The sequence below is a fragment of the Hippocampus bargibanti genome, linkage group LG18 (assembly GCF_051943395.1).
Source record: "Hippocampus bargibanti isolate YZ-2025 linkage group LG18, ASM5194339v1, whole genome shotgun sequence".
NCBI lineage: Eukaryota > Metazoa > Chordata > Actinopteri > Syngnathiformes > Syngnathidae > Hippocampus > Hippocampus bargibanti.
The window spans coordinates 7,716,672-7,730,499 of record NC_142751.1 but is presented as its reverse complement, the minus strand read 5'-3'; the positions used below and the strand labels follow the sequence as shown (position 1 = coordinate 7,730,499).

The 13,828-nt window shown below is 40.7% G+C and overlaps 1 protein-coding gene across 5 annotated transcripts in view; it reads left to right on the top strand.

The window, feature by feature from the left end:
• astn2 (astrotactin 2) overlaps window positions 1-13,828 on the top strand; it is a 287,375-nt gene that overhangs the window by 236,583 nt on the left and 36,964 nt on the right. For all 5 annotated transcript variants that reach the window (XM_089020242.1, XM_089020241.1, XM_089020239.1 and 2 more), the window contains one exon: window positions 12,739-12,872. In XM_089020242.1, coding sequence (XP_088876368.1) covers window positions 12,739-12,872 — 134 coding nt within the window. The remainder of the gene's footprint in view (window positions 1-12,738; window positions 12,873-13,828) is intronic.

Sequence of the window (13,828 nt, the reverse complement as noted above, 5' to 3'; positions counted from 1 at the left end):
GCTTACTTTTGACATTAAAAGTCTTCACACCCTTGCTCAAATACCAGGTTTTTGCAATTTAAAATTGAGACTCGACAGAAAGATTTCCTAACTTCTTGACCATGTACGTGATCGAAAACCTGCACGTTTGGCTGGCAATTGAAATTCCATTTTTTTGGGGGAGACTACCGTGAATTTTTGCGAAAGGACAGCATTGATTTTACGGTTACATTACTAGCTTTAGCTACAGCATTGCCCGGTCACCGAGGATCTTCATCTGTTCTGATTCCCTACTGCCTTTGTTTCAAATGCTTCAGTCAAACAAACTTGAGTATGGAATCGTGCACCACATGCCCCTCACATTTCCTATTGGTCTCGAACAGAGGTGCTCATACTTTTTCACCATGAGAGCTACTTTTGAAATGACCAAGTTAAAATGATTGACCCATTATATTTATTGAGAAATATATTGAAGATTATTGCTACTTATGTTGATGTATACCTGCATATGTTGCACAATACAACATAATTATGGTTAACTAACCTTGGTTAACTCATTCACTGCTGTTTACGAATTTATTCTTGAATTGAAAATATGACGTACAGCGCCATTCCTGAATTTGTTTTTATTTTTATTTTTTTATTTTTTTTATTTTTTTTGGTTGCCGATAAAGCGCTGCCTATGGCAATGTTTTTCCTTTCTACAAGGGGCAGCATTTCCCTTTTTCCATGTCAGCGCTTTGTTCCAGCTTCAGCTGTTGTTAAAGCACTATATAAATCAATATGTATGTATTCCATTGTATTTTGGACAGCTCCCCTCAATTCAAGCTCATATAACTCCAGACCCATATAATTTAGGAATTAACTCTTTTTTTCAGATGAAAGAAAAGCGTCTCAGGTTTCTTAAGCTTCATTGAATATTTATGCAGTTCAAAAACTCAATATTCTGTGGGTCCTGGAATTCGAGTGACAATGACAACAACACTGTAACTTGAGTGGACACATTTTTGCATTTGTCTGGTAGTGAATGAGTTAAGAAAAAAAAAGCCTGTGAAGAATTATGATGTAACTAACGATTAGCTTGTTAACTTAGACAACCCTCAGGGTTGTTGTTTGAGGACACACAGTGCACCAAAAATAAGTTGTCCGGTGGTTGTCCGGTGTATCAATCAAGTGAAGGGATGGCTCATAGGCTGATGTCTAGTTTTTCTTTTTTTCTCCAAACAGATCAACTTTATTTTTATAGCGTCAGTTCATGTCATTGTCATGCGATCTACCAATAATAGTACCTTGGAGATCGATAGGTTGATTGCGATCGATGTATTCTAGCACATTCTTGAAAATAGTAAAAGCACGACAGTGTAATTATCTCATATTAACTGAAATGTTAACATTTTGACTTAAAATTCATGAATACATTCTGGCATTGAGTTAACATACATGTCAGCCTCTTTTACTGCCACTTCTTTCTCTTCTCCTGCTTGGAAAGGGAGTTGGTTAGTGGCCTGCGTCTGAACCTTTTTTCTCAATGGATTTTGCGCCGAACGACCGGTACAAGATCTTAAGTTGACCACTGCCTCGGAGGTGTTGCTATAAAAGATCAGCTGACCAAGCCAGATCCTGAGAAAGCAGTCACACTCCCGAAGGGATCTATTGATGGCACTTCTTCTCATTATGGACTCTCACACATTTTTAGATATTGTGTTTTAGGACCATATTCTGTGATAAAGGTGGCCTACTCCGGATTCGATATGGCTTTGTCTTCTTTGCAAAAGGGATCCCACCATCTCTGGAATCTTGTTTTTTTTGTGTGGATCACTGTAATACAGCACTAGTTGGGAAGTTGGAGTTCGTTAGTTAATGGACCTTGCTTGTATTGCTGCTCATCATTGACAATGCATCTTGAAGCATTTAGGTGGGCAGTTTCAACACATCGCCTCTAGGGGGCATTATACGGTAAATCTTGGGTAGATAAACCCAGCATATAGCGGGCATAAAAAACATGACATCATGGTTTTCTCTCTTTGTGAGCAAGTCACAGTGTGTGTGTTTTTGTCTGTGCATATGTGTGTAGAGGTATCTAAACACGTATTGACGGAATGTAATAAAGGATCAGCATAATGGCCAAATATTTCGACCATTGGTGTCAATCATAGGTGATTGCTTTTATATTATACAGAGGAAAGTGTGGGCGAGGGAGGTGCAGGTTGTGATGATGTCATTTTGAAATTAGTTTACCCCGATTTTTGCTCAATTCTGTCTTCCCCCTTTGCATAGCTGCAGCTGTCACACGGTGCAGGTCTCTTTCTGTAGGGTGAGTATTTGCAACTAGTTTATGCCTTCCCTGCTCAGGCGTGCAAACACCTCACCTGACAACATCCAAAACAAACAAAACAGGGCATGCACGCGTATGCAATAAAAAAGCTCTGCAAAGTGCGTGCCTCCAATAACAACACCGCAGCCCCAAAGAATAAGCGCAATCGATAGCAGACAAACCCGAGTGGGCCTCATCGATAACCAAACGTGAAGTGGAGCTAAAATGTCTCCATTCCATCCCTTTCCGAACCCCACCCCTCTTGCATCTATAGCTATGGTCCTTTGGGGATATACCGAGTTAAATGTATGTGGAGGAGGAGGTCTGGACTGCACTTGATTGCTCTTGTGAGGTAGCTACGGGCAGGATTATTAGCTTCTTATTGATGTCATCGACCCCTAGTGAGGGAAGGGAGTCCATCACTCAGCCCTTTTTTTTGAAGCATCCTTTTGCTTCGGTCTTGGCCCACACAAGTACGAATCCTGCTATAGCCCAAAAGGTCCATTAAAAAGTATAAAAGTAAAAAGTATAGCATGTATTGAATTAAAGCCATTGAAAGGCACACAACTGCTCATTTGGTATCTGTGTGTGTGTGTGTGTGTGTGTGTGTGTGTGTGTGTGTGTGTGTGTGTGTGTGTGTGTGTGTGTGTGTGTGTGTGTGTGTGTGTGTGTGTGTGTGTGTGTGTGTGTGTGTGTGTCTTTCTCTCACACACACACACCTTTGAGACTTCTTTCTACTTGGCTGCCTCGATCAGGAAAGACAGCTGCCATGTTGTAAAAGCTTTCTCCGTGATGAGCTTGTTCTCCTTTTATTTATTTATTTATATTTGGGCAGGACTGCAAAAAATAGTGGAGTACAGTAGTTGCTCTCTTCATGAGCAGGTGGGTGATGTAAGAAGAAAGATGAGTGTGGAATATGGGATAGCAAGTGGGGTATATAAATCAGCATTGGCAGGATTTTACGGCAAATCGTACCCTCAGCAAAGCAATATGCCATGCGTACAAATTATTTGAATGGGCAGAAATAATTGACATGTACACCTCTCCACTAATGGTATAAACAGTTCATTGAGATATCCGTCAATTTTATACATTTAGATATTGGGTGATGGAAGGGTTTAACTCATGTGAGGGATTAATACTGTACATGTTGATTTATGCCGTCAAATTCAGCATCTTTGTTCCCCCTTAGCAATTACTGCGTGACGGTGGGGGTACAAAACACATTCATCAAGCTTCTGTCATGAACGACTGACGGATAGACTGGATAATGCCTGCATGAACAGTAGTAAGATGGCATGTCATTAAAGTTTTACACCTCAAACGCAGCGAATAAAAAAGTCACAGCATAAGAGAAGTTATGTAATTCTGACTGGACATTTTATTTCCCACGACACGTGTTGCTGTTGACATACACTTTACAATGTTGGCACAATGGCCAATTGATCAAACCCTTCCACTCTCTTACCCAAAACATTTAAAAGACTAAATTCCAAAGTAAGAAGACAATGCTGCATTGTGTTCACAGAACCGACAGAAAAATCATTCCACTTTTTTGACTTTTTAGGCAGAGGTTCCAATTCTATATAATGGTATTAAGGGAGAGTTGGAAGACACAGACATGTGCAAGCCTTCTCTGCTGTCCTAAAAATATCTCAATCACAGACGAATGTGAATTATATTTTTTTCAAAGAATTCTTATTATATAATTCTAAATAGTCTTATCTTCCTTTCATTGCTTTTCCTCTGATGCGCTGCTTCCAAATGTGTTTCGTATTTAAGCATTTAACTAATCACATTTCAGCCATCATTTGGTATCAGAGTCAGAAATCTACCTGGACACCTTCACAATGAGTTCTGCAGACTATGGAGCATAAAAATCAATGTTGATGAAACTGTTGCTTTAACAAACCAAAGCTTGCTCGAAGGTGTTGGTATTGTCAGAGTTTTCGCAAGTTATGATTGACTAGTCACATGATTGGCTTGTTGTTAAGCGCATACTGGCCAGAGCTATCACACTGTATCTGTAGCGAACTGCATAAGCAAATACATTTCTGTGTTGATTTAATAGCGGTTGTGTCAGTCCACAATATAGAACTTTTCAAGAATAGATGGACATCATTATGAAAGGTTGGACAGCTCCGAAGCTAGCAAAAATATCAAATAAGATTGCAATTTTCTGAGGTTATCATTAATCCACATGTTCATAGTAAAAATTCTAACAGTTAAATGACAGAATGTCTTAAGTTTCTTCAAGTCACAAGTTATTTCCTGGCCAACAGCATCCTCTTGTGGAGCTGTAGTAAAGCTGTGGAGTGATTCAGAGTAGCACTGCTGAAGGCCTCGGAGTGGCATGCGTGATTGTGTAGGTGAGGTTAAGGTGGCCACTTTTTTCCTGTTGTATGGCTCTGGCAGTTGCTCAATAACATCATGACCTATGTTTATTTCATTTTTTTATTTTATTTCATCTCAGCTGGCTTATATCCCAAGTGTACTTTCTCTCCCTCTCTTTCTCTCTGGCTTCTCTCTTCACTCTCTCACTTTATTTAATTGTATTTATTTATTTTTCTTCAGGTTGCAGCTACTTTGCACTTCTGTGTAAAAAGTATCCAGAACACGAAACAAAAATGGGATCAGGTGGTGGCACCCTCCAAAGTGCAATCTGGCATTGAACCTTAATAATTTGCCAGAGCACGAAATAAACTTATATGCTTGGTCGTCATTATACGGGAGTTGATGCGAAAGGATGACATTATGGTTATAGGCCCACTTCCTTGGCGATGCAGCGCTTGTGCTCTTAAGTTAATCATATCTCCAACTGGTCAGGATTATACCGGGTCTTGACTGGAGCCCCTCTTGGAACGCTCATCTTGAATAACGGCATAACCTGCGACATGCGCATAAATAAGCACTCCTGGGGATATTCTGGAAAAAAAAAAAACGCCATAGCGGATATTTGCTTGCCAGTAGCCCTGCATTGCCCAGTTTGAGTTATGTCGAGCCCTTCGAGCAAAATGCTTGGGATCTTTGGGACTAAGAATGCGCGACATCATAAAATCAGGCTGCTGCCATGCTTGCGCACAACTGCCGTCCCTCACAGGGGCTTGTCTCAAAGAGGCACTGTCTAAATCCAGATACAAATCAACACTGATGCCTTTAATGTCAACAACTGGCTCCAAAGACATAAAAATCCCACCTTGCCTCCTCGTAAAGAGCAACAGAGAAACCGAGCGAAGGGCATTTGTTGAAACACAAAGATAGCCTGATGTAATCAATTCCCAGAAAAGTGCCCCTTGCTGTTTCACAAGTACGACCAGGATGTTTGACTGCAACAAGCCAGCTCCAAGAAATGGTTTCAAATCCATCCAAAAGAAGAATGATGTTTCACAAGCCTCCAGGAGCTACTGTAGCGCCTTATAATGTGGTGCGAGTTATATTTGGAAAACCTTTTTTCATTCATTGAAAGTGCGCCTTATAGTCCGGTGCGCCTTATACTGGTAACATCTGAGTTCATAGACTAGCACGATTTATGATTTAAAAGCTAAATATAAAATCTAAATAGATAATATGAAATATAAAATGATAAAAATGACCTGAAGTCTAAAATTTATAAATGAACTGTACAGTAAAAAGTTTTGTATACATTATAGGTACAGTTATACAGTAATAAAAATCAATAATATGAAATATAAAATGATAAAAATGACACTAAAAGGTAAGTATAACATTTGTAAATGAAATTGTACAGTAAACAGTTTTGTATGCATTAAAGGTACGGTTATACAGTAATAAAAATCAATAATATGAAATATAAAATGATAAAAATGACACTAAAGGTTTGTCATTTGTTATTATTTATACATTTTATAAATGTACTGTCAACAGTTTGGTATATAATAGTGTTAAATCAAAACAGATTGACATTGCATACTACCCTCTCGTGTAAATGTCATGTGGGCCATTTTGAATGGATTTCGATTTACGACCGCTTGACTTACGACCGTTTTGTCGGAACGGAACCCGGTCGGAACTCGGATTTTACCTGTATACGGAGAAAGTTTGAAAATACACCATTCATTGGGGTTGCGCCTTATACTCCGGTGTGTAAGGCGCACTGGAGTAATACAGTGTTTATTTGTGTATTCTATTTTATAAAGGATTATTTTGATGAGACATTGTCAGATTCACTGATTGAAATAAAAACGAAAACACACATATGCCGGTACACACAAAAACCCTCCACTCACACATTTCGTCATGGGCAATCTCATCTGTGGGCTGATTCTTTGCCACCACCGAGGATCACTTGATAAATGAATACTGCGGGCCAGCTGGCCAGTGTTTTCTTGTATTAGCCGCTAAAGACGGACAGTAATATGGTCAGTTTATAGCGGCCAAACTGATTAATGCATTAAAGAGGTCACAGTGGCCTCCACGGCCTGCTTGTAAGTCCCATCAGGCTTTGACGAAAATGAAAGGTCCAAATCGTGTTTCGGTGCCAGCGTGTCTGCCGGAGGGGCTATACGTGACGTCAAGGCTCAGATTTTTGCAGCTGGAGTTGTTGCTGATGCTCAAGTATCATCATAAAGGCTTTGAAATGCAATTACTTCAACTCAATTCATTTCGATATAGATCGTCTTGAGATATATTTTACGAAAAGGGAGAAAATCGAGGGTCATCGACTGATGCTGAAAGCAAATGTGGATATTCAGAATGTGCAGTCTGTGTCTCCATAGTGTGCTGGGAAATGCATCTAGGGATAATCAATAAAGTGCAAGATATCATCCTTTATCACGTCGCGGCAACAGACACGTGCTCCTCCTTCAATTCCGATGTATTCCACGACTCACCCAAAGCCTTTTTCCCCATAACGATCTCTCACTTAATACTTGGTGGCAGATCAGCCACTTAATAGGCCTGCATACCCGAAAAATTACTGACATGCACTTCCCTCCACCCCACCATAATACAGCTTCCAAATGTATTTCTTCCTGACTTGTGATTGACAGCAAGACATATTTTTTAATGCATAGAAATGAACAATAGTGTTGCTATCAAGCCCATGTTGCAACGTTGTTGAACATACATTATATATATATATATATATATATATATATATATATATATATATATATATATATATATATATATATATATATATATATATATATATATATATATATATATATGTATATAATTGTTTATTTATGCATTTATTCATTTGTTTGTTTATATATTTGTTAATTTATGGTTCAGTTATTTATCTATTTTTATTATTTATTTATTGTATATTTATTTATCTGTTTTTATTTATTAGGTATTTATTTGTGTACTCGTTATTTATTTGTGTGTTTATGCATGCATTTCTTTCTTTCTTTGTCTGTTTATCCATTTCTTTATCTTATTTGTTTTTCTGTTTTGTTTGTTGTTTTGTGTGCTTGTTTGTTTGTCCATCCATCCATCCATTTTCCGTACCGCTTCTTCCTCATTAGGGTCGCAGGGGGTGCTGAAGCCTATCTCAGCTGTCTTCGGGCATGATGCGGGGGACACCCTGAATTGGTTGCCACCCAATCGCAGGGCACACAAAGACATACAACAGTCACTCTCATACTCACACCTAGGAACAATTTGGAGTGGTCAATCCGACTGCCATGCATTTTTTTTTAATGTGAGAGGAAACCGGAGAACCCGGAGAAAACCCACGCGGGCCCAGGGAGAACATGCAAACTCCACACAGGGAGGCCGGACTGGGACGCGAACCAGTGACCTCTGCACTGTGAAGCCGGACTGCTAACCACTCCACTACCGGGCCTGTTGTTTGTTTGTTTCTTTCTTCTTTTTTCTTTCTTCCTTTGGAGCTTTCTTTGGATCGTTCTTTCTTTGGTGCTTTGGTGCTTTCTTTCCTTCTTTCTTTGGGCATATACCTCTTGCCAGGAATAATTCAAAGGATTAGAATGTGGACCAGTGGTAGATAAAAAAATTGCTATCATAAATTCTCCTGTCTACAGTGATTTAATCCCTCCACCACTGTGTGCCCCACCCCCCGCCCCCTCGCCCGTCTCAGTACGATGGGTGACAGAGCTTTCAGCTGCTCTGCCCCCAAACTCTCGATTTTGTGATTGTATTTCATTTATTATAGTACCTATGCTTGTCTGTGACTGTAAAGTGTCCTTGAGAGCTTTGAAAGGCGCTTAAAATAAAATGTATTCTTTTTATTATTATTATTATTATTATTAAGAGGAAGCTTGACCGACTTCTCTTATAATATAGAATAGTAGAATAGGAGGCAGCACAGTGGTCGACTGGTGATCTACTGGGTTCGATTCCGGCTCCGGGCTTCCTGTGTGTAGTTTGCACGTACTTCACATGCCTGCATGAGTACTCTGGTTTCTTCACATAGCAGGTTAATGCAACACTGTCTCTGGAACACTAACGAATGTTTTTTTGCCTACATGTGCCCTGCGACTGACTGGCAACCAGGTCAGGATACCTGAAGTCAGGTGGGAGAGAGTCTAGCACCCCCCACAGCCTACGTGAGGATAATTGAAGTAGAAATGGATAGTCAAATAGGAAAAAACGTGTGTGGCTTTCACTGCTCACCTCCCTTTATTAATTGTAATTCAATATGATCATTACTTACTTTTCCTTTCGGCTTTTCCCTTCAAGGGGTCTCCACAGCGAATCAGTGTCCTCCATCTTCAGATTTTTGATTCGCATGTTTGTTTTGGACAAGCTTTTATGTCGGATGACCTTCCTGATACAACCCTCTGTATTTATCCTCGCTTGGGACCGGCACAATAAGACACTGGCTTGTGTCTCCTTGTGGCTACAGAACAAGCAACTCTATGAACTTAATAAAGATGAAGATGCTCAGTAAAATGCTCCCAAACACAAAATGGACATCGGCCGGCATACAAAAAAAGCACTGTTTCCTGGATATTTTAACGTTTGTGAGCTTTTTCAACCCCTTCTCTGAGGAAAAAAAGGAAGATCCTTTGGATATACTAAATTTGAAATTGTACATGTTTGCACATGTCAATTTCCAACTACGTAAACTAACACAGATTTGTCAAAATCTGTGTTAGTTTAACACATTATCATTATGTGCAACTGAAAATCAACCCCCTTGTTGTTGTTTTGTCAATGCCTTATTCCTAAAAGCACCATTGCAATCCCAGTTTAGCCAGTGGGGACTGGCATGCATTACTTGTCAAACATGAACACGGTGATAATCACTTTGTCTATTTTTCACATGTGCAGCCATGCAGTCGGTCGTGCAGAGCCATATGGGCTCTTTGCCTGTTTTTTTTTTTTTTGAGGAATCTAATTGCGGCGCATGCATGGCGGGCCCTTGCTCTCGTTTGCCTCGAGCAGCTGAGGTCATACCTCCGATTTGTCTGGTCTGTGAGCTTGTGTAGACCTTGAAGTCCAGCTTTTTTCAGTGTATTGACTTTGAGGCTGGTTTCCTGCAGACATCAGGTGGCAAGCCCCCCATATTTCTTTTCCTTCAACTCACATGACAGCTAGGAGAGATTTATGAAATTTGGAGGGTCCAATATACATAAAAATATATAATATACTGTATATATCAAATAAATCCACACACCTCTTTGCAGCTTTCACAGTTGCTACCCTTCTGGAAAAAAATTCTGTACAAATGTGCCTGCTGGAATGTTGGCCCATTCATCCAGAAGATGAATCACTATAAAAATTATTCCCAAAGGTGTTTCAGAGTCGTCGGTCAAGCAGATTCATCACCGATCAGATAGTGTTTTCTTCCTTCCTGAGGCCAACGGCCCCATACCAAGACATAGTAAAAGCAGAGCGCACTTGTTCTCCTCTCCTCTTTTGTACCCAACAGAAGCTGCTCATTCCAAAATTGGACTTGGATGTCGCTTATTCGGGTCAGATTCATCTTCGAACACCATGGCAAACAATTAAATATCTCCAAGCAGTGGTGGCTGACTCAAGTCACATGACTTGCCTGCAGTCACACTGAGGTGACCAATTTTATGATTTGTGACTCGATCGGCTAAAATTTGGCTTGACTTTGACTTGAGCCTGAAATTAAGTTCATGAGAAGTAACTGTATTTTCCAGTGTATAAGGCGCCCACAAAAGCCTTGATTTTCTTCAAAAGATGACCCTGATACGCACGTGCGCCTGATATGTGAAGTAATATTGAGCCTCAATAGGTCTCGCAACTAACTTCAGCAGTAATGACTCTAGTTCCCCCTGTAGAAGTAGTGCAACTGCCGCACCTTATAATGTGGTTTGCCTTATATTTGGAAATATTTTTAATTTATATATTAGTTTCAAAATGTTTTTCATTCATGCTTCATCATTTGTTTGTAATGTTTTCCAAAAATCTGATTTTGAACACAGTCAACCTTTTAATTGAATGCAAGTTATGCATGAAAAAAAAAAAAAACTGGAGACCACAGCCACCAGTTTGACATTTGCCGTGACCATCTCATTTGTCTCCACAGCCAAACAGTGTTCGTTGTTCACCAAAAATCACAATGTCGCAGCAACACCGTGCATCACCCTATCTCCTTATTTATATTGCTTAATGTACGATGCGTGTTTATCTCGAGGAATTATGGAAAGCATTGTTTATGTTCTTATAGACAGTTAATTTAAATACAATATTCATTAGCTGTTGTAATTCTACATTCACTCCAATTAGTTCAAAATTCCTCAGCCCGGATCATCACTAAAACCCCCTCATTTCACCACATCACTCCTGTCCTCCCCAGGCTCCTTGTTGATCTTCATATTGATTTCAAGATACTTCTGTTTACATTTAAAGCCTTCCATACCCCCCCCCCCCCTCTATCTGTCTGACCTACTCAAATCTCTGTTCCCTCTCGGGCCCTCAGATCCCCTTCCTCCCTCCACCTCTGTATGCCCTTTGCCCATCTCACCACGATGGGGTGCAGAGCTTTCAGCCGCTCTGCTCCCAAACTCTGCAACTCACTTCCACCTAACATCCGTAACATTGACTCCCTTTCTACTTTCAAATCTCACCTCAAAACCCACCTTTATCAACTTGCTTTCATGGTCAGGTTTAATCTGCTGTTTTATTATGTATTGTTTTATTCGTGATTTTATTGTTTTATGTATTGTTTTTATTGTAAAGTGTGCTTGGGTGTCCAGAAAGGAGCATGTAAATTAAATGTATTATTATTATTATTATTATTGTTGTTGTTGTTGTTGTTATTATTCAATAACAGTCATGCAAATGTTTGGTAACAACACAATGCAGCACAAGGCAAATTGGAGGACCTGGAGGAAACCCACGCAGGACATGCAAACTCCACATAGGGAGGCTGGACCGGGTTGACCCAAGCTTGAAATGTATTTGCGATTTTCACATCTGTTACTTCCTCCCACCTCTGCCGGGAAGGGCTTGGAATTTTACCATTGATTACCTTTGCTCTGTGGTGGCTGTGGTATTGCTTCATAGTCATGAAACAATGGTGGAAATTCACAATAAATGTGCTGCGTGTGCGTTGCTGACCCCGCAAGAAAGCGGTGGTGGTGTTAATGAGGCATTCCTTGTTTTTTTTTTTTCATAGTGAACAAAAAACAGCTCCTCTTTTCTGATTTGATGTTGGGGCGCCTGGTGCCCGGCAATAATGTTTCTATGTGTGGTTTCAGTGTCTTATTTTATTTTATTTTATATTTACTGTGGTCAAAGCACTTGTCCAAAGTTAAGTTCAGGGCACGTAAATATAACAGACTGCTCCATTGATTCAACTGTGTGACAGGGGGAGCCAGAGTGCTTGCACACTCCACAGGACTCCGGCAGTCGCTCCAGTGGCTCAAAGGGAAGCCCCGACATTATATTTTACTGCCTCGACACTCCCATTGGCATTTCCCTGCCTTTTAAAGAATGACTGAGTTTCTTTTTTTTGGGCTTTCCGCTGTTGATGAAGCAGTACTCGGAGAAATGAGGAGATGATGTCATCTCCTCACAAACCCACTCCTCCCGCCACCGCCGTAGACAGACGACCACACAAACCTCGACGAACAGTTGGGTGGAAGCAGGGGAGGAGGGGCATTCACACCTCCATCATGAAAGTGTCACCGTACATCTATGATACCGCAAGCGTCAGATGGAAGATGTTAGTTGGATGTTCCCCGCTTCTGATAATTGGGAGCAGTGCAATTGAAATTGTGTTTTAGTCTCTGACCTTTTTTATAAAGAAAATATTTCTGCACTGAAGGACGTTTCAGACGTTTTCATGCTTTGCACTTAAAAGCCCGTAATTGTATCAAAGGGAGTAACTGAGGAAGGTTATCATATAGAAGAACGATTTCCATGCTTGTATGTGTAAGTGTGTACTCAGACCGTGAAGCAGGTTGGGAGTACACACCGATGGACAGCCAGTGCATGTTCCCGGAGATAATTGCATTTCTCTCACCTGTTACCCTTTTCAGGCCTTCAAGAGCGCCACAATGAGCTCATACTGGTGTGCCGGAAGGGGCGACGTCATCGATAACTGGTGTCGCTGTGACCTGAGTGCCTTCAGCAGAGATGGCCTGCCGAACTGCAGTCCCCTCAGAGAGCCGGTGTAAGTGGGAAGTGATGCCATGCCACTACAGATGTTTTGCACGCGCAAGACTGATTTTCAGAATCAGAATCAGAATACCTTTATTCGTCCCGCAATGGGGAAATTTGCAGTCCACAGCAGCAATTGAAGAGGGATGGGGTTGGGGTGGGAGTGAAAGGATAGAAAACAAGATATTCAAGCATAACAAAATAAAAATGTCAACTGTATACTGTGCAAATGTAGATGTGCAAAAACCGTTCTATAAACAAGACTGTACATAGTGCAGAATCAAGAGATGCATTAAGATATATTGCAACAACCCATATTTACAAGTGTCCAGTTTTTTTTTTTTTTTTTTTTTCACATGTGATCATTGGGAATTGTGAAGCCTGACAGCAGTCGGTAGGAACGAGCGGCGGTACCTCTCCTTCTTGCAGCGCGGGTGTAATAGTCTCTGGCTAAAGGAGCTACCCAGAGCTGTCAGGATGGGCAGGAGGGGGTGGGAGGGGCTGTCCGTCATAGCTTTTAGTTTAGCTAGCGTCCGTCTGTTGCCCACCTCCTCAAGAGAGTCCAGCGAGCAGCCCACGACAGAACTGGCCCGGATGTGCAGATCCAGGCACACACATACGGGGACTCTTCCAGAAGTTCTTCCAGCTATCAATTAGATCTGATAAGAAAATATTGTCATTCGGTGTCAGTGGCTCAAATTCATCCAGTTCAAAGGGAAATGTCACATAGTTTCCAACACAATTTAATATATAGCGGAACCACAAACTGTTTCATCGCTGACATTCCCAAATTTATATGGGTTTTGTTTTTTTCTTGTGGGTGTGCTGATAAAGCGCTGGTCAGACCTCTGGCAATGTTTATCCCTTTCACAAGGGGCCAGCATTTGCCTCTTGTCCATGTTAACGCTTTGTTACAGCTTCAGCTGTTGTTAAAGCTGCTATGTATTGTATCATATCTTGTACAGACAC